The sequence below is a fragment of the Ictalurus punctatus genome, chromosome 19 (genome assembly GCF_001660625.3).
Source record: "Ictalurus punctatus breed USDA103 chromosome 19, Coco_2.0, whole genome shotgun sequence".
Classification (NCBI taxonomy): Eukaryota; Metazoa; Chordata; class Actinopteri; order Siluriformes; family Ictaluridae; genus Ictalurus; species Ictalurus punctatus.
In genome coordinates this window covers 21695302-21722016 of record NC_030434.2, presented here as the reverse complement: position 1 = coordinate 21722016, position 26715 = coordinate 21695302, and the positions used below count along the sequence as shown (strand labels likewise).

The 26715-nt window shown below is 40.8% G+C and overlaps 1 protein-coding gene across 1 annotated transcript; it reads right to left on the bottom strand.

The window, feature by feature from the left end:
• Window positions 1-360: 360 nt before the first annotated feature.
• ttll12 (tubulin tyrosine ligase-like family, member 12) lies at window positions 361-25538 on the bottom strand. Its single transcript, XM_017494798.3, has 14 exons — window positions 25342-25538; window positions 25012-25151; window positions 22320-22518; window positions 18668-18827; window positions 17160-17293; window positions 15500-15576; window positions 13932-14048; window positions 13582-13779; window positions 13374-13485; window positions 11140-11291; window positions 7484-7565; window positions 6792-6860; window positions 1352-1490; window positions 361-584 (listed from the first exon to the last, which is right to left on the bottom strand). Exons 1-14 carry the CDS (start codon window positions 25471-25473, stop codon window positions 433-435), a joined length of 1863 nt encoding a protein of 620 aa, XP_017350287.1. The 5' UTR covers window positions 25474-25538; the 3' UTR covers window positions 361-432.
• Window positions 25539-26715: the final 1177 nt, after the last annotated feature.

The following is a 26715-nucleotide window of genomic DNA, read 5'->3' as shown; positions in this document are numbered from 1 at the left end:
TCAGTTTTTTTTACTTGTAACTTTGAGAGTTCGTCCTTGTAATATTATGATTTTATTCTTGAAATATTATCATCAGGGTTTTTTTTTTTTTCATGAAATACTGCTACTTTAATTCTCATGCAATCAGAAAGCACGCCTTTATTGATCAAAATGCTACTAATCTATATTTCACGTTTTCTTTAAACCTTTCAAAAGGACAATAACCTGATATTGTAGGGTTTTTTTTCCTCCAGTGTAGATTCACAGAATTTAACTTCACGGTGCTGTGTATAGATCAGAATAGGCCGCTGTTTAGTCAGTATGGATTAGGTTCAACGACTGTATACTAGTATCGAAGCTGTAAACACTCAGTCAACATCATTCTGAAGAATCACATCATCTTTATTTCCCTTAAGAGTAACAAAGTCCAGCGTGTGCCGAGAGCTAGAGGAGTTACACGATCTGCGTGACAGGACACTGATCAGCCTGATCCAGGAACAGCGTCTGGAACATGTGGTTATAGAAGTCGGGGTGGTACAGGCAGGCCCGGGCGCAGTCCGGATTAAAATTCACCTCCAGAATCTGAGGCTGGATTACTCGAGTTCCTGAGAGGCAAAGATCACATGATATAAAACACTTCCAAACAATCTGGATTCACAAATATATCAAAATACAGCGTATATACATATATACAAAGCAAATACCTGTGTATACAGTGAAGTTCAATATAAGGATAAAGAAATGCTACTTTGTTTACTGGTGATGCTGCGAGTGTCATGGAATCTTCTCAGCAAAAAAGATAAAAACTTTAGAAATAACAAATACCAAGCTAGCAAAAAAGATACAGAGGACATTCTTTTAAACTACGTCAACAAGCTGGGAGAAAGAAGCTACAAACCATGAGTGAGGAATGTGTGCGCAGTGATTTTCTACAAGCTAGAGTTACACCAGTTTGTCCTTATTTCTCTAATATTTTATGGATCGATTATACATGGTTGGATTATACTTCGACTGAGGATTATTCCATATGAGCAGCCATATTGATTGGACATCACTAGCTGAACCCGGGGGTCGAGGAGTCCGGCCCTGACTTTCTGAGTAGGCATTATGAGTTGAGGAGGCGTTTTCTTTGGTTTCCTGTCTCCCCCTCTCTCCCCACACTTTTCCTTATCCTTTCTCTTATCATTTGGCCTCTCTCACATCCCTTCGGACTCATTTTTTCCTTCGCCCTCTCTTCGTTTCTTTCCCTCTTTCTCTTTCTTCTCTTTTCCACGTTCTCTCTCCTTTGCAAGTGAAGCTGAAGGAAAGCAGAGCGCGCTGATCTAACGGGTGAGGACGAGTAAATGAGTGGAGTGTAACGTTCGTGTAACACCTCCTTCTGACTGTTCCCATTTCAGCATCAGGTCGATGGCGTATATCGCTCTGGAGGACGGATACGAACAGATCCCGTATGGTGCAGGACGGGAGGACGCTGCCTGAAAGAGCTCTGCAAATGCCTTGAAGATATCCCTCTGACGTGGACACACACACACACACACACACACACATTAGTTTTTGGCAGCTTTTCAAATGCAGTTGCTGTGCATCTTATTTCATTTTAGAAATACAGTAACAGTGTAGTAGGACTGGGCAATATACAGATATAACTATATAGTGATAAATTTTCTTTTAAAAAAACAACAACAAAAACACCCACACATTTATAACAGGGTTTGTACAGATCCTTCATAATGAAATTCCAGGATTTTCAAGGACTTTTCAAGCACTATTTTTTTTTTTCAAGGACAAGAGGTGTACATTCATCCATCTATTTTCTGTAATGCTTCTGTAATGCCACACAGAGTCTCAGGGAGCCTGGTGCCTGGAGCCTATCCCAGGGGACCCAGAGCATGAGGCGGGGGACACCCTGGACATGGTGCCAACCCATCACACACCCATTCACACAGACATTCACACAGTACGGACAATTTAGAGATGTCAATCAGCCTACAACGTATATCTTTGGACTGGGGGAAGAAACCCCTGAAGCACGGGGAGACCAGGCAAGCCCTGGAGGTGTGAGGCAAACATGATAACGTGATAAGCCACAGTGCCCCACACAAGAGATGTCATTCAAACATATTCTTTATTTTTAAATTCCAAAAATAAATAATAATAAAAAAAATTATATGGTGCCTTTTCCAGCCTTGCTGGACTAAATCTGCATTTCCCAGGCATTGCTCTGTCTTCACCATAAAGTCAGTATACTCCAGGTGAGTGACAGGAGCACTATTGCCAACAACTTTCAGTGGAAAGTTGCTAAATGTTGCTAGATGATGTCATGGGCTAATTAGCATATTCATTATCATCGTGTCATATTTGCATTCCCAATAAATCTGTTCTCCATTTACACATTTTTCTGTTTCTCTGAAGGGGGGGGGGGGTGTGGGAGAGAGAAAGAGAGAGAGAGGGAGCACAGTAGGGAGAGAGAGAGATAGAGAGAGGGGAGTGTGGGAGAGAGAGAGAGAGGGAGCACAGTAGGGAGAGAGAGAGGGAGTGTGGGAAAAAGAGAGAGGGAGCACAGTGGGGGGGTGGGAGAGAGAGGGAGCACAGGAGGGGGAGAGAGAGGGAGCACAGGAGAGAGAGAGAGAGAGAGAGAGAGAGAGAGAGAGAGAGAGAGAGAGAGAGAGAGAGAGAGAGAGAGGGGGAGCACAGAAGAAAGAAGGAGCGTGGGAGAGAGAGAGAAGGAGCGTGGGAGGGAGAGAGAGAGGGAGCACAGGAGGGAGAGGGAGAGGGAGTGTGTGTATGGGAGAGAGAGAGAGAGAGAGAGAGAGAGAGAGAGAGAGAGAGAGAGAGAGAGAGAGAGAGAGATGGAAGGGTAGCTTGAACTTGATTCTGAGTGTAGGTTATTTCTCTGATATCTTGGCTCAAAAACATATTATAAAACATATGATAATATCAAATCCATGTACACAAACAAGTGCAGAATTAAAATTGGCAACGAAAGAACCAAATTCTTCCCTCAGGAGCGTGGAGTGAGACAGGGTTGCTGCCTAAGCCCAACACTATTTAATATATATAAACAAATTGACCTCCATTTTAGCTCGCTCAGCAGCACCCGGTCTCTCTCTACACGACTCAGAGGTCAAATTCCTGCTGTATGTAGAGGACCTGGTCCTGCTGTCCCCAGTGTCCAAGGTCTACAGCAGAACCTGGACCTGCTGCAGCAGTACTGTCAGACCTGGGCCCTGATGTTGTAGAGAATCTCTCCAATCGAATTTAAAAAACCTTACAGACAAGTGGTTATAGATGTCAAAAGATCAAACTTTATTTAAGTCAAATAAAGCTGAGACCTCTGCAGATAGTCTGGATCCATACAGTCGTGACACAGGCTTTTATACTCTCCTTAAACAGTGTGCTCAACTAGGCAGGGTTTACCGCTTCTTCCTTTTGGAAACAACCAGTCTATTCACCACAGTTAATTCCTAGGATTTCCTGATACTTCAATGAATTCATTTCACCTTCCGCACGCTGCAGGTTTCCAGTTCCAGAGGATGCAGAGCAGCCCCAGAGCATCACCAATCCACCACAAATGCTTGACTGTGGACAGAGTGTTCTTTCTTCATTCTTCTTCCTCCAGCCATACTGCTGATCCATCGTGCAGAAAAGTTTTGTTTCATCGCTCCACAGAACAGAATCCCCAAACTTCTGTCTCTTATTTATATGATTTTGAGCGACTTTTCTTGTGCTTTTGGGTCAGTAGTGCTAAATGTCTTGGAGTTCTGGCATGGAAACCTTCTGCGTTTAGTACACGCCTTACTGTGCTCACTGAAACCTCAGTGTCTGTTACACCAAGTCTCGCTGCAGGTCTTCTGCAGTCACTCGAGTGTGTTTCACGACCTGCCTTCTCACAAATCTGCTTGCTCTCCTTTTTCTGCCCCGTCCAGGTACTTCATGCATTTTCTACCCCTAGCCAGTTCAGGTATTTCATGTGTTCCAGCTCAAGCGCACCTGCTGCAACTAATGAAGCCCTTGATTACTCACCTCAGGTGTGCTTGAGACAACACCTGTTTTGCATATTTATGCTGTTGTGAGGGATTCTATTCAGGGGGTTGAATCATTTTGAAAATGTTCCCTCTGGATTTCCTATTGTCCAGGTGCAAACAGTCATCAAAGCCCTTGGCGCTGAGGCAATAGAGAGACTCGCTCAGAATTTGCCATCGGCATGTGCGAACGTTTCCTCAGACTCTATGGCATGCCTCTAATTGAACTCACCCAACTTATGTCACAGATTTTGAGTGAATCGGAGTTTAATAGTTTTAAAACTGCTGTTGATACTCCTGAGTTCGTGCCAGTATAGAGTATTTTCTAAATCAAGTAAATTGTATAAGTATGTACTGAGCTAGACAAATCCTGTATCATCCAGTAGAGGAGCGTTTAAATCACCATTTAACCCCATGATTAAAAGCAGCCAAGTAATAAATCAGCATTAAGTGCATGCTCATGTAGGAAATATTCTACTCAATAAGCAGTGGATAAGACGTGACAAAGAAGTATTCACAGAAGTGCATCAGCCGGGAATGTCTATGCTTATGCTTAAGCCCTAAGGATGGCTTGGCCTTTCACACTGAGGAACGGTGCTTTCACACCAAACGTGAAAACGGTCTCTTACCTTCGGCTAATTCACACCTGCACGATAGGTGGCGCTGACCGAGAATGCATTTTACACCTGCACACTAGGTGGCGCAGCCCACCATTCAGCTGATCGGCCTATCGTCTTTGACCACTGAGAAGGATCGCGCCCGGTGTGAATAGCTCCACAGGGATCTATTGTTTCGATTCAAGAGAGTCATCGCGTCGTACATTCACATCGTATAATCACACTCAATGTGAAATGCCCTTAAAGATGTTGAAACAGATCAACACGGAAGCCAAAAACATCATTTGGACATATGATTATGTTGTAAACTTTGTAAGAATAAAAACTTTAACAAAAAAAAAAAATAACTGATTGGACTTGCGTCACAATTATAAACAGAATCTAACCATAAGAAATTAATTGTGGCGAAAAAGTCAGGTTGCTTCCATAGAAATAAAAGGGGTAAACTCCACCTACAGGAGCTCACTGTTTCAGGACAGTATAAAAGCCTGTGTCGTGATTGTATGATTCAGACTTCTGCAGAGAGCTCAGCTGTATTTGACTTAAATAAAGTTTGATTACTTTTGACAAACAACCCCTTGCCTCTGAAATTTTTGAGTTGGACTGGAGAGATTTTAGATTTTGCACATCAGCAAAGACCATGTGCGAGAGGGAGTTCTAAGAGTACTAAAGAACTGCCAGGTGGGCTGCCAGATGGTGCCGGGGGGTACGTAGAAAATCTAGAAATCCCCCCCCCGACACCATCTGGCAGCCTCCCAGGGGGCCATGACCCCCAGTTTGAGAACCACTGCTCTAGAACGGTGAACCTTTGGTCCAGAGGACGCAGTCTCTTAGCTGAGAAACTTAATACAGAAGAGCCACGTGGAAAAAAAACTAAATTATGGAAATTTGACAAGTTTAGTGGGCCACAAAGACATGCACCCTACACAAAGGGAGCCTCATGCTGAAAAAGTTTGAGAACCACTGGTCTAAAGTCCCTTATCATCTAGTACCCTCTCAGGATTATTGACTATTCCACTGTATGCTACAGCTGACTGACAGAGTCTTTCTGTGGATTCACTAAGGGTTTCTAGAGTACAGTAACACTGCCTTTCTTAGATCCCACTTGGTCTATTGAAACCCCGAGAAACAACGTAAACTACAGCATACTCCAGTCACTCACCCATCCTGCAGCGGGGAGTCATATTTTGAGTGAACGGATGAAAACACTACATTTATTTAGCTATTTTGTATTTACTGCTTTGTTGGAGATTACAGACTGCCTCACAGCAGATTAAACCCCAAACTGTGTTGGGATAATCTTGTTCCCCAAAAAACACAGAATTATCAAAAGGGACAACTGATCTCAGTCTCAGCATCCATCCATCCATCTTCTACCGTTTACTCCTTTTCAGGGTCATGGGAAACCTGGAGCCTATCCCAGGAAGCATCAGGCACGAGGTGGGGTACACCCTGGACAGGGTGCCAGTCCAGGGTGTCCAGGGAGAACATGCAAATGCCACACACATATGGCTCTGGCGGGACTCAGCAATGTGTGTATAATACCCCTTAAAGTGACATTCACACAGATCTAGTATGGGAGCGTTAGTGAGACATCAAGAACCATCCCTGAACAAAGGGGCTATGTGTCTGTAGTTAGTATTCAGAAAGACATCCGTCTCGATAGTCCCATCACCTCACCACCTGTGGGTCACACCTGTAACATCTGTACTGTGAGAACGGAAAGTGATCGCATCAAATCCTGTCCTTAATTTACATTTAGAATGAAACTTCATTTACATTCCATACTGAAAACCTGGTTTGAAAGACAGTATAAAATGTCTGTGCTGGTATTGTTCGGGGTTCACTTTGACTCTGACGAACCTGAAGTGCTTCATGTACTTTGTCACTGCGATAAAGTAATTCTTCACCGAGATCTTCGACATCCGCATCCTTTTTAAAATTTTATTATTTATTTATTTTTTTTTAACAGTACCACTACATAAAAATGGCTATTTTAAAAGATTTTTCAGTACTTCAATCGCAAAACGCCAAATTCAAGCACTTCAAGCTCCTTGTACGAACCCTGTAATGTTTATAAAAAATTAATAAAAAGACATTCTTCAGGGTTTTTATGTCTTTAAAACACTCTTTTGTGTCTGTCTTTTTTTTTTTTTTTAATTCTGAGACTCACCTCCACCTCTTTCCATGGATATTCTGCATACTGCTTTTCAAACATAGGCATGAACTCGTCATAGTGAACCTTTAAGAACCAGACAGAGAAAAATGTAATAATCTCCAGAATATTACTACTGACATCAACTGATAACCAGGTCAACAGACATGTATATTAGCAACTGAGAAGTGCATAATAAAAAAATCTTACCTAATATTTCTCATCATGAGATTGAATAACTGTTAATTAAAAACTTTTAATTAGATTGCCGGGTCTAGGCCAACGAGGCCTAAATGTTTCAGATGCTCTGTTTTAAGGAAGTAATTATATTCAACATGCAGTAATTATTAGCTATAAATAATCCTAAATAGTTGGTCTGTAATTAAGCACAGGTGCAGACACAGCATTCTGAAACAATGAGTGCACACGCGCGCACGAGAGAAATAGCACGCACCCACACACGTTGCACACATGTTCTTTCCAACACTCTGAGGTAGGTCTAGGTCATATATATATATATATATATATATATAGTTATGTTAAATCTGGATCACATACATTCCTGACACAAACGTTACCACACATGGTACGGCCATATGTATTCCAGACACCACACACATTGCAAACACATGTTCTTTCTTTTCACATACAACATGAAACACTCTAAGGTAGGTCATAAAAAAATATATGGAACAGGTTTGTGCTCTCACCTGTTTCAACTGAACACCTTCAGCATAGTTCATCACCGTGTAGTGCTTTTGATAATCATCAAAATGATCCAGAGAGAACGGCCTGGAGGAGCATAGAGAAAGAGCAAAGAGAGAGAGAGAGAGAGAGAGAGAGAGAGGGGGGGGGGGGGGGGATTTACAAGGTTGCACATTTAGAATAACAAATCATCTTTTGTTTTTTCACAGCCGGCAGCTTTGTTCGAAGGAATAATAAATATTAAGGCAAAGAAAACCTCCCAAAACAATCAGATATATTCATTAGAATTCTTCCAAAAAAAACAAACATTTATAAATACAGTATATAATAATTCTGTATGGAAGTGTGTATAGAAGAAATCAGACACTGTGCTCCAGTAATATTGGCACCCTTGGTAAATATGAGCAAAAGAGTCTGTGAAAAATTGTCTTTATTGTTTAACCTTTTGTTTAAAAAATTTCACAAAAATACTCTGCTGTCATGGACATCAAATAATTGCAAACAAAACACAGGTTTATCAAAAATATCTTTGTTAAATATAGGTGTGCAACAATTATTGGCACCCTTCTGCCAAGATAACAGCTCTGAGTCTTCTCCTATAATACCTGAAAATCAGCCCCCAAAACAGCCCCAAATCATTAAAGAGACACCACCGTATTTAACCGTGGGCATGAGGTAAGAGTTTGTATCGTCCATATCACTAATTGGTTTTGACAGGTCTAGGTCAAAGGTTATCAGCAATTACAATTATCTTGGCAGGTCAAAGGTCATCATCATCAAATATAATTATGCTGAGTGTTGTACAGCAAAGGTCATCACCAATGTCATTATCTGGACAGGCGTAGTTAATGATGCATATCAGTAGTAAATTTAAATCCGGTTTTGGTGCATTCCACACACACAACCAAAAATATGACTGACACACACACACACACACACACACACACACACACACACACACACACACTTTCACATAGAATGTATTCATACATAGTATGGTCACGTGCATTCCACACACACTTTTTTCACATTATTTAAAAGGAATTTAAGTGTGATGTACTTAATTGGCATAATTATGAACAGGAAAAATTGTCAAACTAACATCTTGGGTTTTTTTTTTCTTGGAGCAAAAGTCAGGGTATAACCAATAACGACCATTTGATACACCTTTTCTTACAGATGCATGTCATATGTTTGGTTGGATGTGTGTGTGCATGTGTGTGTGTGGAATGCACATGACCATACTATGTATGAATACATTCTATAAGAACGTGTGCGTGTAATTTTTGGTTGGATGTGTGTGTGTGTGATTTTTGGCTGGAAGTGTGTCATTTTTGGTTGGGTGTGTGTGTGTGTGTGATTTTTGGTTGGATGCGTGTGTGTGTGTGTCATTTTTGGTTGGATGCGTGTGTGTGTGTGTCATTTTTGGTTGGATGTGTGTGTGTGTGTGTGTGTGTGTCATTTTTGGCTGGAAGTGTGTCATTTTTGGTTGGGTGTGTGTGTGTGTGTGATTTTTGGTTGGTTGTGTGTGTGTGTGTGATTTTTGGTTGGTTGTGTGTGTGTGTGTGTGATTTTTGGTTGGTTGTGTGTGTGTGTGTCATTTTTGGTTGGATGCGTGTGTGTGTGTCATTTTTGGTTGGATGCGTGTGTGTCATTTTTGGTTGGATGTGTGTGCGTGTGTGTCATTTTTGGTTGGATGTGTGTGTGTCATTTTTGGTTGGATGTGTGTGTGTCATTTTTGGTTGGATGTGTGTGCGTGTGTGTCATTTTTGGTTGGATGTGTGCGTGTCATTTTTGGTTGGATGCGTGTGTGTGTGTGTGTGTGTGTGTCATTTTTGGTTGGATGTGTGTGTGTGTGTGTGTGTCATTTTTGGTTGGATGTGCTGCTCTCTACCAGAAAATCCTAAAGGAGAATGTCCGGTTTCAGTCTGTAAGTTGAAACTCGAGCGCAGCTGGATTACGCAGCAAGACAATGATCCAAAGCGTAGGAATAAGTCCTAGTCCTAGAAGTAAGTGAAAGTCTGATCTCCAGTTATCGGAAGCGTTTGGTTTTAGTTATTGCTGCTAAAGGTGACACAACCAGATTTTAAGTTTAAGAGGGCAATTAGTTTTTCACATTGGTGATAGATGTTGGATAAAAAATTTTTTGCTCCAATAAAATAATAAAAAAAAATATATATATATATATATATATATATAAACTGTATTGTGTTTACTCAGGTTGCCTTCGTATTATGTTGTATTTCTTTCAAAGATTTAAAATTATTTAGAATGAGCTATATACAAAACCAGAAGAAATCAGGATACTTTTTCACATGCTAGCAGAAACTCATCACAAAAAAAATATTTTAGCGTACACATCCAAAACAACTTAATGGCAAAAAAAGTAAGGAATAAAACACTTAGCGACGTGCTGTTACAGGAAAATAATGAAAATTACAATAGAGTGGACCGTTACCTTCCTAAAGTTGATTTATTTTCCAATAACTGCACATCACAAGCTAGCGCTTCTTCATCACGTACCACAGTATCCGTTTGTAGTTATGTTTAAAATTGTGGAATGTCGGTGAAACTTTCTTCTTAAGTTAGGAAGACAGAAAACTGCAGTTTGGCATGCTACAAAGAAACTGCAAAGTCATCCATATTTGAGTTTCCTATGGTGTAAAAATGAATGTTTGTCTCTCTTTGTTACGAAGCACTAACACCGGAGACTCCTTCCAAAAAGTTACATAAACGACTCCTTACAGAAAGCTTTACCATAAAAATGAGATTCTTTTTTTCTTTGATAAATAATATGTTTGTTTGTTTGTTTGTTTGTTTTTTTTTAGATCTGTGTATTATTTTTAGGTTTAGATTACATGACGCTCTTGCCATACCCCGTGTAAGCTGGTGATTTTTATAAACTTGTGTATCTGTTCAAATGCTGTGTTCGTGCTAATTCCCAAGGATGTGTGTGTGTGTGTGTGTTAGTCTGGCAACAGACTTGCTTTATACTGTTATCACACAGCAGAGATATAAGCGATAGAGGAATCTTAATTGGCAACCCTTGCAGTTTCGGCCTCCCTTTCTTCAACAGATAAGAGAGAAAAAACAACTATTATGTGAAGGAAGACCATGATGTTTTGGGGCAGTGGCGGCTCAACAGTAAAGCTCTGGGTTACTGATTAGAAGGACGGGAGTTGAAGCCCCAGCACCACCACAGCTGCGGCCTTGAGAAAGGCACTTAACCTCATTTGCTCCAGGAGCGCCATATTATGGCTGACCCTGCACTCTGACCCCAGCTTCCTAGCAAGCTTCGTTCTCTAGATGATGAATAATCCATGTGTGCCTCTATGTATGTTCATGCAAAACTTGAGAACCCTTGGTAACACTATGAGATAAAGAAGGAGTGGCTACCCGGAGTCGAGAATAAATACTTTGATGAAATAAATATTTGCTTGCACACATTCAGGTGTTGGTAGTAACTTCTCGAAAGGGTGAATTTCCACCACAGCTGCTACTATAGAAACGATAATGCATCAGAATGCTGGTGTTAATATAAACCTGTCATTTGAATTATACCCAGAGCTGCTGTTACAAGACATACATCACAGTTTCTGACCAATCGGAACTGAGAATCTAACAGCACTGCTGAGACCGAGCAGACGAGTGTGTGTGTGACCTGTTGGCGAAACGGAGCCAGAAGACGTTGTAAGCGTAGAGTCTCAGAGGCTGCACGGAGCGCAGCAGCACCATGTAACGGATGTCAAACTTCACCAGACCAACCTCCTCTCGTGCAAACAACACGGGGTCCTCCAAGTACTTACACACCACCTGAGACACACAAACACACACACTTAGAAACTATTACTTAACCATTTTTTCGACAATAGCTCTTTGCAAACTCTCAACGCCACCATACGACTCCGGGTCTGACGGCGTACAATATATATCCTTCATCAATCGTTCAGGCATTTTGGAGTGTCAAGACAAGAACGATCACCAATATAGATTAAGACAGATTAAGATTTTTTTGAAATCTCAGAATCCTTATGACGTAAGCAAGGTTTACACTTTTATGCATTCAATTTTCAATCAGGCAAACAAAGATTTTAGCGATATCAACATTTTCCTTTGTAAGCAATTTTGAAAACACACATATCTGTTACACAGGTTACGATACATAATACACGATTAGTTTTCTTTAACCTCGTTCAGAACAGTTTTGATGTGAGGCTCATATTGCCAGTAGCAGATGGTGGCTTCAGTGATTGAGGAGTTTACTGTGAACATCTGTGCATTCCAACACTTGTGCATTCCTTTATCTCAACGAAAACCATTTGCACACATTTTATACCTTCCTGTTTCATTCAAATATCCCCTTCTACCTAGCCAATCAATAGTTAAGCCATTCTCTGTTGTGTGTCAGGCATGATGTATACTCTGCCTTTCTAGGAATAAATGAGATAGACTGCTATCTGAACTTTGTGTGCCTGTGTGTCATTTGGTGTGGGAAGTGTGTGGCAGGGCGAGGGCATCGTCTTTCTCGTGTATGCTCTCTTTCTCTTTTCCTAACATCACAACCCTGAGATGATCTATTTTCCAATCATAACGGTTCTCTGGGGGCTCGTACCGGGATATCGATTCTCAAATCCTAACAGTTTTCTGGGGGCTTGTCTCGGGATATAGGTTCTCAAATCCTAACGGTTCTCTGGGGGCTCGTCCCGGGATATAAATTCACAAATCCTAACGGTTCTCTAAGGGCTCCTCTTGGAATATAGAGTCACAAATCCTAACAGCGGTACCTTGAATACCTTTTTCCAGGGATGGAGTGTGTTTGACCATACAATTTCAGACCTCTAGCCACTGTGTATTTCAACCAACATCATTTAAACTCTTTTTTCACCAATCTGTAGGTGTTTGTGTGGTAAATGGTGCAGTTATATAGCGCTTTTATCCAAAGCGCTTTACACTGTGTCTCATTCACCCATTCACACACTCACTCACACCAGTGGTAGCAGAGCTGCCATGCAAGGAGCTAACTTGCGGTGCAGTGTCTTGCCCAAGGACACTTCGGCATGTGGAGTCACGTGGGCCGGGAATCGAACCGCCAACCCTACGATTAGTGAACAACCCGCTCTACCACCTGATCCACACATTCGCCCCACGCATTCGTGTGCAGATCGTAACCGCCCGGATCGAACAAGCACGTGTGTTGGAGTCGACTCGGGTGATTAGTCGTGCAGCCATGGCAGTTGTCTTGATCGATAATTCTGTCCAACAGTTTTCCCGTCACTGCACGGATGATGGTTATCCCGGTGGATATGCACCAGTCAGTTTCATCATTTGTTGACAGATGGGTCAGATTTCTTTTTCTTAGGGTGTGTGTGTGTGTGTGTGGTGTGGGAGGGATGGGTGTTTGTCTATATGTTTGGGCGTGTAAGTGTGTGTGTGGGGGGTGGGGGCACATTCCCTTACTCATATGTTTTCACTTCTGGGTTTCAAAACACATTAAGATTTTCAAGTGAAGCATTTCATCATTAAACTTTGACATATACATAACAACTGTGATGACCTTTGACCTACAAACATATGACGTGAATGGACCAGGTATATCTCTGTAACATACATTATAAAGTATAATATAATAAAATCGATAATAACAAAAAGGCTCTTTATATATAAACATTTCCAAATCCAAAAAAAATCGTTTCCTAATCCAAATGCTGTCTTTTCCATTTGCTGCAAGATCGGAGTACAACTGTACATTTCTTGTAGGATTTATACGACACCTTCACTGACCATCCCAGGACCACCGCTAACTACTTATTACTTGGATGGTGGATCATTAGGACTAAGAATTTACGTTTTATTTTTATTTATTTATTTACTTTTAAACACTGCAAACATGCGTACCTTCGGGGTGCTTTCCCTCTGTCGAATGATGTAGTCGAGGTTGTTAGTGATGTGTGTATCCAAACCTCTGGCCAGATTCCAGGGCTTACAGATCCAGTGATTATCTTCTCCTCTGAGAAACCAACAGAGAACAAATACACTTCTCACACATTTGAAGCTGGAAGTCTGGTCCTGATGAGTCAGTATTAAATACAACCAGACAGCTGACCTCTCCTGCCTCTGCAGGTAATGTTTGATAAACTGGGGGAGCTCTGTCTGAAGATTAAAGGTCATGGGAAGCCACAGTGGCGCATGTCCTCCTTGCATTGCCCTCCGGGCCACTGATGCCAGGCAGTCCTTTGTGGTTAAGATTGTCTCACAGGGGAACTGGTTCAGCAGGACGTGAGGTCGCTCCTCACTCAGCTTCCTAACGGCAAAACAATGCGTCGTTAAAAAAACAAACAAACAAGAAAACACATTTTCTTAGTATTTGTCTTCACTCGGTCATGAGGATGAACCGAGTGGGTATACATTAACTTTTCCTCCAACTACACTTGTATATATAATTGACACACATACTTATAATCACGGATGTGAGAATACATCCATAGAACATCGGCTTCATCCTCAAGTTCGGTGAAGTGGAACTGTGGATGTTTCAGATGGTCCGAAACTTGCTTCATCTCTGTGTAGACCCTGTTTTACACACACACACACAAAATACCAGTCTAGACATGAGTGTGCATTACGATAATAAAGTATATGTGTAATCATCTAATTAGATTGACTCTCTGACAAATAGACTGACTGTTTTTACTGCCGTGCGACTTGCAAGCAGACACCAAAGAAAGGTTAGAAAGTAGCCTAAATAAAAACATATCCACATTATTTTTGATAAAACATGCTTATGCTTTTTAAAAGTAGAGGTCAATATATATGACATATTATAACATATGCTTAAACATATAACCATATATTATGCAACATACATTACAACCCCGCCTTTTATATCATTTCCTTAAGGTATTATTAATTAATCAACAATTTTGAGAGGCCTTGTTCCCACGGAGTCTGCTGATCTCATAGACAGTTATCTTGCAGCCCTCGCCATTCCCAAGGACAGTTATCTACTGGGCGTAGCACAGTCCCGATACCCTTAAAATGGTCCCGTCTCATTTCATCCTTAAAAAAATAACCTGACCTTTGTCTGTGTCACTCCTGACTGGCTTTTCGTGAGAAGAGGATTCTCCACACCTTCACACACATTATGAGTAAGTTTCTTTCATATTTATTCTTCATTTCTGTTTATAATGCTTGCAAGTATTTTTCCCCCCTTTACTTTACTCTATACCTTATAATATCCTTATACTCCTTTTATTATCCTTTATAATCCTCATAATATTCTGCATTCCATCCATGTGTGGCTGCATAGGCCTCTCTGTGTGTTTGTGTGTGTGTGTGTGTGTGTGTGTGTGTGTCTCTCTCTCTCTCTCTGTCTGTACTCCCCAGTTCCTAGGTTTCATTGTGAATAATAGATCTTAATGTTAATCTTAAACTTAATCTTAAAGTGTTGTGTCCAAGGTGCCCGTCACTTCTTATCTCCTTTACTGGAGAGGCTGGATTTGGATCGGAACACTCGCTATCAGCTTGCGCCTCTCACTGCTGACATCATTATGCTACTCGAAGTTCTTCGCACCCCCTCTGGACATGCAGGGTTCTCCCCACCTCTCAGATATAGAAACCGCCCAGCAAATGTGTGTCGACGCCTCTACACAGACAGACCCTCTGCCTGACTTTCCCTACAGCTATCAGACCGATGATGACGTGGCCTTCTCTGCCCTGGGCTCTGATCACTCTCCCACTTTCTCACCTACCAGTCCTGAGTACTCTCCCCCGTATGCCTCAGCTGGCTATCCCACGTCCCCAGGACGTACCCCTCCTCACCTTTACCTTCCGTTTTCCTCACCCACAGATTACCGACCCACCAGCCCAGTCAGTCCTGTGAATTCCCAATAAAGTTACTTACTACTTATCCTCGGTGTCCCTCGTGTTTATTTCTTGTGTTTTTCATATACAACACATCTCAAAAAAAGCAAGCACAATATGCATACAGTAGTGACAGTTGAGAGTATGGAAATATTACCCACTTTAGTACTTTCCCATCAGGCACGCTGTAGGCTTGGATTTCTACTGGGAGCTTCTCTTTGTTCTCCTGTAAAATGGTCTAAAATAAAAAGACATTAAAGAAACGAGAGGCATAAAGAGAATGTCATAAAAAAATCACCATTAAAATATGATCTATAATAAAGATAACATTATTATTGTTATAGGAATTATATTTACGTCAGAGTTGAATTATTGAACCTGATTAGCTAGAAGGTGTTGATATAGATATAGATTAATATCGTCACGATAATTGAGTCTCACCGGAGTTTAAAGACATAAGGTTAAGGCACAACCAGAAACAAGAGTCTGTACATATATATAAGTAAATAAGTGCTTTTATTATAGTTAAGGGTATGACATTTACATTTACGGCATTTGGCAAACGCCCTTATCCAGGGCGACTTACATTTATTTAATTTATACATCTGAGCAGTTGAGGGTTTAGGGCCTTGCTCAAGGGTCCAACAGTGAACCACTGACTTATTCCAGTGTGTGTGTTTGTGTGAATAGTGCTATCATGTGAAATCTCTTATGGGACATACCTTTGGCGGGATGCTTGGGGTTATATAAATGTATATATGTGTGCATGTAAATGGTGCTCTCATGTCTAATCTATGATCATTAAACAATAACATACGCCTGTCAAATGAATTTGATGACTTACACCGACTCTTCATATCTGTGAATAGTGCTTTCATCTCTTATGATCAGAAGTTCAGCCAAGAGCGAGTGTCAGAGGTCAAGTCTTGATCTGACGAGGGACCGAACAACACTTTCAATCCTCCTGACAGAGTAGAAAGCTGCATGTGCTGAATGATCACCTATCATGCATGTCTTTATGTATTTTACAAGGAATGATCCAGGAGCTTTTAAAGGCAAGATCAGGACGCTGGAATATACACGGTCCGTGCAGGATTTCGCTTTAATCACATCACTTTGCTCTTTGGCGGTCTTCTCCTTATCACGTTTCCTGGAGCTCCTGAAGTCATGACGTCTGGTGTTTAAGTGCTCGCATGAGTGCCCAGCAGGGGACTCTGCAACTAAACACTATTGCTGTGTCATTCTGTCATTAAACACTGCAGGCCTGGTGCCATATGGTGAGCCTCCTAAATTAGGGAAGAATCTAGAATCTGAGACACGTACTGTGTTAGCGAGACACTATTTCCATCTGTCTCCAATACAATTTGCTCACTTTCAGGTCTGTTTAACCTACTGTGTTTAAAAAAAAAAAAAAAAAAAAAACAACACATTTTACTTACTTTTTTTTTGCGTCTTCCTTATTTCCTTGTATTATGTAATAAACTTGTTTAACAGACTCGGTCCTTATGCACTCAGTTGCTCTTTTGAGGGAATAGGAAATGTTGAATGAATGCTCGTATAACGTTCCGTATAACGTTGTGCTGGACATGTTTTAACAAACATCTGGCAAGAAACTGGTTACGGCTGCTGAGCAGAGAAACTTTTTGAGAATCATGAGCCTCTGAGGGATTTGCGTCTCCGAGATTTTAACCTTATTGTTTTGGAAACTGTTCGAGTAAACTCGAATAATGACAATACGAGATACTGGAGACTCCTTCCAGAGAGCTTCACCATATCGACGAGTTTCCCGTAATCAGGTTACCATTAGATAAGTAGACAAACCTCGTAATAAATGTCAGCAGGCTCTACAGTCTCATCGCTCACTCCTTCCAGGTCAGCAGGTAACCATGGTAACAGTCGACACTTCCTCACCAGTGAATCAGGCTCCCCGTAACAGTAATCCCTCGTCACCTCATCTGGAGGAGATCGAGAAATCAAATCCTCTTCCTTTCATGAAAGATCAAGAAGCACTAATCATTCAACTTTGGGGTAGGGAGGATGGGTCTCCTGAAGTGCTTACGACACACACACACACGTTGAATCATTCAATCATCTCATGTACTTGTACGAACTGCTTCAAAAGTTTTTTAACGCATAGTCTGCTAAGAAAACTTATAAATGAATGAGAGACTAGACGACAAATGAAGCAATTAAAAGCGGCTGCATTCGTCTCCGGTGTTCTAGCATCGTGTTTATCCGTTAGCCTTGTAGCGGAGAGCTCTACTGTTCGGCTCCATTTCCAAATGATCTCGTAACGATTACGTATCTTCCAGCTAGGGCAATGAGTCAGTCGATTAGTTGGTCTTTTGTTGCAGGAAACATCGAGACACCTTTGCGCTCACTCTACAAATGTGATATACAAAAGGCTGTACGTGTTCCCAGACGGCCTCTGAAAGGGGTCCGAGCGTTCGATTACGATGAGTCATCAAGACTGTTTTGAACAGGGCCTCGGTGAGAAAGTAATTAGACTCTGACTTACTGGAGGAAGAGAATAAAACGGGCTGCGACACACACTTTTAGTTTCCATTTGACTCACCATAATATAATTATCTAATGACCGATTTTGAATGCAGTTAGAAAGCAATTTGACTGCAGAAAGTCACCAATCGTCTGTGTTCTACGGGCTGCAGGCACGCGAGTTGCGGAACTGGTATCGGACACACAAATGACTGCTGAGGAAATGATCTGGACTCACAGAGTGACTCACAAAATGACTGATGTTTTAACCTAGACATTTATAATGATCACTTAAAAATCATATTCAGCACTGGCTCTGGGTTTGGATTGTTTCTATCATTTCTATAAAATCTTTGCTAAAGGTTTGATGACATTTTTGACTGCTGTGTGAAAACACCCCACGCAGCAGCAGGCATGTTTTATATATTTAATACAGGTTCATAGTATACCTGTACAATTTGAAAGAAAAGTCTTCTTCGTGTTTTATTTAAAAGGATCCTTCAATCCAGGAAGCCCAGATCATTTTAGTTTTCCATTCCTGAACTGGATGAATAATTACGATAATCATGATTCAGCCATTAACTGCAGCTCTAGTGTGTCACACCTATGACACCTAGAACTAAGGTATTTATCTATCTATCTATTTATTTATTTATTTATTATAATAACACAGAGTCCACAAGGAGAAAAAAGGGACCAGAAACAGGCTTTTTGAAAGATTAATGACCACTGTTCCATAACCAGAAAACAAAGAAAAGTGTGTCTGTGGGTGAGAGAGAAACAGCATGTGTGAGTGCGAGTGTGTGTGTGTGTGATTGTGAGTGTGTGTGTACCTCCATTCCCCAGATTCTGCAGAGGCCAGAGCACAGAATATGCGATCTGTTGAGGACCGTAGAACAGAGGAGCCATACAACAGGACGGCTGAGATGAGTGCTGCAGACGGGAACCAAACTCATCCATTATGTACCAGACAGGCACCTTCTCCTCTGCAGACTGCAAAACACACACACACCTACTCTATTAATAAACTGTTACAGAAATCAAGGATGCAATCACAATTAGATTTCACATTATGATCTATTTATACCACAGCGCCGTTAAAGCCTTGATTCTGATTGGACAGAAGAAGTGTTGATTAATCTTCTAGAACATCATTTCTGTAGCACCAACTCACCCAGAGACCTGATGCACAATCCAAAGAAACAGATTTAATAAAATCATCTGATCACTTATATGGCTGAAGAAGTTTTAGTAATAGTAAAGTTACAGTAGAACCGCTTCATCATACCACTGCGTTGTATAGAGTATTTTCTAATCGAGTAAATGGTACAACTTTTGTACTGAGTTAGAAATGTCCTGCATCATCCCGTAGAGGAGCGTTTAAATCAGTATTTAACCTCGTGATTAAACATAATAAACCAGTATTTAACCTCATGATTAAAAACTAATAAATCAGTATTCAGACATATTACCTGCATACTTATGTAGGAACTGTTAGACTCAATAAATGCATTAACCAACTTATATGTAACCAGTGGATAAGATTATGCCACAGTAATGTTCATAAAAGTGAAATAGTGGGAAATGTCTGTGCTGGTGAAGCTCTACGGCTGACTTGGCCCAAGTTAAAAAGTTAATGTTAACAATGTAAAGGGCTAAGGATGTTGAAACAGAACAATGCAGAGGCCAAAGACAGCATTTGGACAAATGATTATGATGAAAGAGTAAACTTGCAACATAAAACCTTTTTTTTTTTTTAATTTAAATGAACTGACTGGACTTGTGGCATTATAAACAGCATATGAAGGAATTAATTGTGGTGAATAGACTGATTGTTTCCAAAGGAAGAAGGGGTAAACCCCGCCTAGTTGAGTTCACTGTTTCAGGACAATATAAAAATATAAACAGTATAAAATGACTGTATGGATCCAGACTATCTGCAGAGGTCTCAGCTTTATTTGACTTAAAGTTTGATCTTTTGACATCTATAACCGGTTGTCTCTGTAAGTTTTTGCACTTTGATTGGAGAGCTTTTCTATGTCAGTTGTTGATAATTGACCTATAACAGATTCCTTTCCGAATCCCCTCAATACCCCAAAGCGCTTAATATAATTACAACTGGAATACCGGACATGACCTCAGAGCAAACCAGGCAGTGATGGGTCTCTATCTGTGAGACAGCAATAAACAGGATTACATGAAAGACCCCTGATCCACACCAAGGCACCATTTGGGCAATAAAGATCCTGTCAAGATGTCGCCACAAAGTCTAACTTAAAGATGAAGCTATGCAGATGAGGATTAGACTAACTGTCACACAATAGAGCCAGACTCATGAAAGCAAACCTTGAGATTAATCTCGCAGTGTCAAGAACCCCATGTCCCTCAACTTGACTAACAGCCGAGTGAAGATCACGAGGTCCACCCTTCCGGTTTCTCACTTGTAAAAGACACCATTAAATCCTGTGATTTAACACGGGGGAAGGGGGAATTTCACAAAGGGGGACAGCTGGAGAAGACTCCGCTTGGAATGAGACCTCTGAACTCCCCAATGGAAACAGAAATAATACATTATTCATCTCATTATTCACATCATGTTTACGATGTATGGGTTGGATTTTGCGTTTCCAGAATGCTGGTGTATAGTACATGTTGATAACTTGCATTATATTCTCATTATAAACAATCCTGCCTACAATTTTACTGAGAAAGAGCGGAGGATAATGCAGTTACACTCCGAACTAAAGACGATGTCTGATTGGTTACAATCTCATTGGGGTTTGGTCAATCAGAAAGTGTTAAAAACCCATGACGTGAAGAATCATGTCTAGCCTGGTCCATCCTCGTCTAGCCTCACTGCTTTTATTTTATTTTATTTTATTTGGGGGGGGGGGGGGGGGGGGTCAAGCACCGAAGGTGTGTAGCCACCCTACTGTTATTCTAGTCAATCGTTTTTGTTATCCTGTTATTATATCTTTTCTTATTCTTCTGGCAAATGTGTCTATGGCAGCCCATAGAAAAGTCTGGTAAAAAGTTGTGAAATTTGGTACAATGAGGAGGGTTGAAGGAACATTCTCACCAAATTTGGGCCAAGTGCTACCAACTCTCTAGCAAGTCAATCGGGTCAAATCTTGGCCAAATTTGGAAGTATGTTTATGGCCATAACTTGAACCGTGTATCCAAAATTTAAAAGCCAGTCATCCCTGGGTTGAGACAAGTTAAATGTACCCTATGACGTCAATTTCCTCCTAATTACATTTTCCGCCATCTTGCAGTTATGCAAAAACTACTGGGTTTTTTTGCTTCTCCTCCTAAAAATTTTGTTAAATCAACAGATTTGGCACACGTCATCTTCAGAGTAAGCCTCACAAAAGTTATTAAAAGAATTTTGCATGCTCCAAACAGTTTGCCCATAATGGGTCAACGAATCTGGCAAAGCCGCCAAACAGGAAGTGAGGCTTATCTCAGCAGTGATTGCTTATGCAACAATTGTACTGCATTTGAGAATGCGCGGCTCACCGAGTTTGGGTGCTCGGCCCCCAAAAATGCTGCTTGCAGCTTTCATTTTCTTTGAGAGTTTCATTCCACAAGTCTTTACTCCGCCATAACCATGTCGTTGAATTAAGTGCTCTTCTGAAATCTGTATGCGAGACACCACCTGGTCCACTCATTACTCCATTCACCATCCTAGATTGGCTTCCCAAGTCGTCCCCCAAGACGTGACCAGACCTACAGCAAACCAGTGCGACTTGGAAACCCCCTTCAGCATCCACTGACTATACTTTTATAGGATATTATTCCCGGTGACCAATGGTAGTAACAACCCTTCTAGAATTAACAGCTACACCCATGCCAACTTATCGCTGGGCGATTAAGTTGATCAGTCATAAGACACTGGCTGTTATAATTCCTTAGAAATTCCCGTACTATATTTCAAGCTAAACCTACGGGTTTCCCCTTACATGACGTTTAGAGACATCAATTCAATCTGAACATCAGATTTGAAGTTTATCACTGTACTTGCTCCCACTATTGTTACATTTTCACAGAAATATTAGTTTTACCCAAATTACACTGTTAACTTTAACACTAGTAATAATAATAAAAATGACACAATAACAATATTACAAAAATAAATTAATAACCAAGACATTTTGGGGCGGAATTCAAAGCTAGCTAGCTGACTGCAAGGTGTGTATACAAAACTATCGGATTTATCGTCTGTGTTATTTAGTACTGAATCCCTTTAACATGAATTATCACTATGTAAAACATTCATAGCGCTTCATAATTTTTAATAACATTGAGACAGAAGCTGATGGATTATACGACATCGGTCTCCGGGGCTTGTACTATATTACTTGCATTTTGGGATTTTATGACAAATATCATGTGAAACATTTTGAAACACTGAATATGTACTATTAATTGTAGAAAAGGTGTTTTGTTTTCTAGTTTATCCCTCAAATTTGGGACATGTCGTACCCCCTGAGACAGCTGATAGGTCTGATTAAACTTCCACATGTTGTCCAGGACCAGGTCCACGATGTCTGGATCAGGAGCCTCGCCATGGAAAGGAAGTCCCATCAGACTGGCCATTCGGATCAACAGTCCAGGAACCTCGATCAGCTGCTGCCTGGCACTTTCCACCCGATACGTCCACGCATGATCCACCAGGTACACACTGCAAGGGAAACAGACAAGGAGCAACCCATCACTGCACCACAGGTACATCATAGTTTACCACTCATCACTAGCCCGATCCATTCATTCATTCATACAGAGCATCAGAATGATTAATGTCCCGAAATCATTTGGGAAAAGCGTACTGAATTTTCCCATGAAGACATGTAGGAGACATGTGTGGCTGTCAGGAAAACTTGCCAGATAATTTTTTTTTTACTTAGGACGGTTTTTAATCTTTGCTTGCTTTTTTGCCTCATAACAGTCGGTCTGTCCTAAACAGGTCTAAAACTTTGCTAGCTAAGCGTTATTTCCTCACATAATGCACCCCATGGTTTAATCAATTTGCTCAGATTGTAATCAGATATCAGCTGTCAAAATGTTTGTGATGCTCCTGTGCCGTCATCATCATCATCAAGAGATTATTTCTCCACCGATGTTAGCATGATTAGTGAGTGACCAATCGAGTAAAGAGATGACAATAAGGCATGTATTTTATCGAGCGTGTGAGAACGTTACCTGACGTGGATGAGGCTGGTAATCAAAGTGGTAACTCATTTCCGAGTGTAAAATGATCATCATTTAATGTAGCATTGTAGCAGTACTGCTACATTGTAGCAAATGTAGCAGTAATTTAGCAGTATTTCTTCCATAAGCAGATTAGGGCATGTATTTAATAGTATGTGGCTTTTGTAACTGCAAAATGTGACAGGTCTAGGTCAAAAGGTCATCAAGAAGCTTATGTACAATGGATATAAAAAGTCTACACACCCCTGTTAAAACGGCAGGTTTTTGTGAGGTTAAAAATAATAATAATAATAATAATAATAATAATAACTTAACCAAGATAAATCATGTCAGAACATTTTGCACCCTTAATGCGAAATTATAACGTATACACATTAAAAACAATCAAACATTTTAGGGAGAAATAGGAAAACTAAAAAAAAAAAAAAAAAAAAAGTCACAATAACCTGTCTGTATAAGTTTGCACACCCCTAAACTAATACTCTGTTGAAGCACCTTTTTATTATATTACACCACTTAGTCTTTTTGGGTAAAAGTCTATCAGTGTGGAACATCTTGACCTGGCAATATTTTCCCCCCTCTCTCTTTCAAAAAGATTCTAGATCCATCAAATTGCCAGGGCATCTTCTGTGCCTTACAAATGTTATCTGCATGTTTCTCCCTAGCTTTTCTGCATCTGTTCCTGTCTATCTTTTCTGCATCTGTTCCTCTCTAGCTTTCACCTGTTTAAGTACTCTGCTCTCCTTTTGTTAAACTGAAGAATGTGCATACAAATCTTGAGTGTGTGTGTGTTCTTCCCAGATGCATCTTTGTTCAGGTAGGCACGGAGAGGAACAGCTGAAATCTCAAATTCTTAACATGCAGCGATTGCAAGCAACAGATATGAATCCATACATCCAACTTCTACAAACAAATATTAAGTGTTATTTACTTTAAGCCTATCTGTTCCAACACTTTCAGTGGGGAAAGTATTGTGTGCCTCTGAGTTTAACTTTTATTTGTCATTTTCCATCACATACACACCTACAGATTTAAGTTGCATTTTTCCAAAAGATTAGGAGGTGGATTTTGCCCCTTTAAGAGTTAAGCGGAAAGGATGCTTCACTTTTTATGCATAATGCAAATTGCGGCATCAGTAGAGTCCGTGCGTATTGTACGCGCACCGCCAGATTTTTCTAACATGCGCATGCGCATTTAATACTACTATTTCGTTGTTCCACAAGGTGGCAACAGTGAGCCAGGGCCGTTGATTCTCAAGGTAGTTGAAGAAAAAACAGAAGCGACGAAAACGAGTGCAGGTTAGGAAGTACCTGCATTTGTATAATTCTATCCTTAAAGAGTATAAGGATTTGTTTATGAGTGCTAATAGTAGCAAGAGATTGCCCAAGCATTGTTCTTCATGCTGTTGCAATTCTTCTTCGTTGTCGTCCTTCACACCAACAGACCCGATTTACTGCTCTGTACTGACTCTTTTAGGCCAGGAGGGGTAGTGCAAGTTGTCGTTATGCGCATGCGTCGACCGCCTGTGTACACGTACGTATCAAATGACGTATACTTTGAAAGGCTATGCGTACGACTGTGCTCCAGACTATACACACCTCCCCACTGTTTAAATAATAAGGTCATCAGGAATGTTATGTATATATTGAAGGGTAATAATGAAACCGTTCCATTGAAAATCTAAATGTGGTTTGAAACTCAGATGTTATGAACATATGTGTAAATAAATCTCTCTCGCTGTCTCTCACTCACATACACACGGAAAGAGATGTTTATGCATCCTGACCAATCAGAGTAAAGTATTTTAAACCACACACTTCCACCACAACTTTCCCTTCAATACAAGCTCCTGTGAACTCGCTGTTGCTATAGTTACAATATCGCATTGATATAAACCGGAAATAATGTCAGAGCTGCTGTAATCCGGTTGAAAGGTGGCTCTGAAATGAGACTTTAGCGCCCTCACCTGTTTGGATCAGAAGCTTGCAGGCCACTTTCTCGAGTTATAATCACTTGATACGAATCTTCACGACCAGGGTTGGAAGTTTCTTCCTCACCTTCCGGTTCTACGCGCATGATACCAAACACCTCTCCGGCATCAAACACCTACAGCACAAACACACAGTCCTGTCACAGTGTGTTGTTATTATTACAGCTCGAAATCTTAACACACTTCATTCAAACATGATTCATGAGAACCGTCGTGTTTATTATACGGTCTGTTCACGCTAACTTCACTGTCTCGCGCACACCGGTATATAGCTTTAACTGTGTTGTTGTTATTGTTGTTTTTTACCTCATGTTTTAGTTTATAATGCAGACTTTTCCAGTACAACGGCGGAATCCGAGCCGCCTTCAAAGCAGCAGTGTGCAGAGCCAGAAACAGTTTATACTCCTCATCTACTTCATTCATAAACCCGTTTTCCATTTTCCTCCGTTTTCAGACTCCCGTAACAAACACACGTGCACAGCGCTGTACCGCAGTGCATTATGGGAGCGTCGGTTAAAGAAATAGGAACAAATTATTATTATTATTAATATTATTATTATTGTTGTTGTTGTTATTATTGTTTTAAGCATTCCTCAACTTTCAGTCACACATTTCTAGGACTTTAAATTGTCTCCTTGTCACAATGTCTGTAGTTATGTTGCTATGACAAAACGTTAGTAATCAGGAAACGATGCTACGTGATGACGTCACGGCAACGTCATTTTATTAGCTGGACATCTGTTCATTCATCAATGATGAACACATTGTCTTTATGGAACTTTAATCCCAATAACGCGTTTTCTCAGTTTGGTGGCCTTGACTTCCTTCTGATGTGTAATTATTTACAAAAAAAACAAAACATTCTGGTAGTCAGATGGTTAATTAATTCTCATATAAGGAATTTATTGATCATTTCCTGTCTCCCATTAACCCAAAAGCATTTCCCACAGTCATTGGTTCTAATCCATCAGGTGTTGCTGCTTGCTACCAGTCTCATTTAATCCTGTTGACACTCCTGCTAACAGACAGTGTTTTGTTTCACTTCACTGTGTTTTGTACCCTCTGTGACTGCTTATTGGAATAATGTAGTAGGTAGCATTTGCTGGACGATATAGAGTATTTTCTAATTAAATTTCTAGGGAAATGGTATAAGTATGTACTAAGTTAGGAATGTCCTGTGTCTCCCAGTAGAGGAGTGTTTAAATCAGCATTTAACCAGTGCATGCTCATGTAGGAAATGTTTGACTCAATAATTGCATTAATCAACTCATATGTGACTAATGTCTAAGGTTAAGTCACAGTAATGAGTGAAAGTGAAAATGTCTGTGCTTGTTCCACCTGAGGTGGAAAAAGTTCATCCATGTATCCATCCAGCTTATCCTACAGGGTCATGGGGAACCTGGAGCCTATCCCATCTAGCATGGAGCACAAGGAGGGGGACACCCTGGACAGGGTGCCAGTCCATCGCAGGGCAAACAATCACATACACACTCACACACCCATTCATACATTACGGACACTTTGGACATGCCAGTCAGCCTTCCATACATGTCTTTGGACTGGTGGAGGAAACCGGAGTACCCGGAGGAAACCCCCGCAGCACGTGGAGAACATGCAAACTCTGCACACACACAGGGCCAAGGGAATCGAACCCCCGACCCTGGAGGTGTGAGGCGAGCG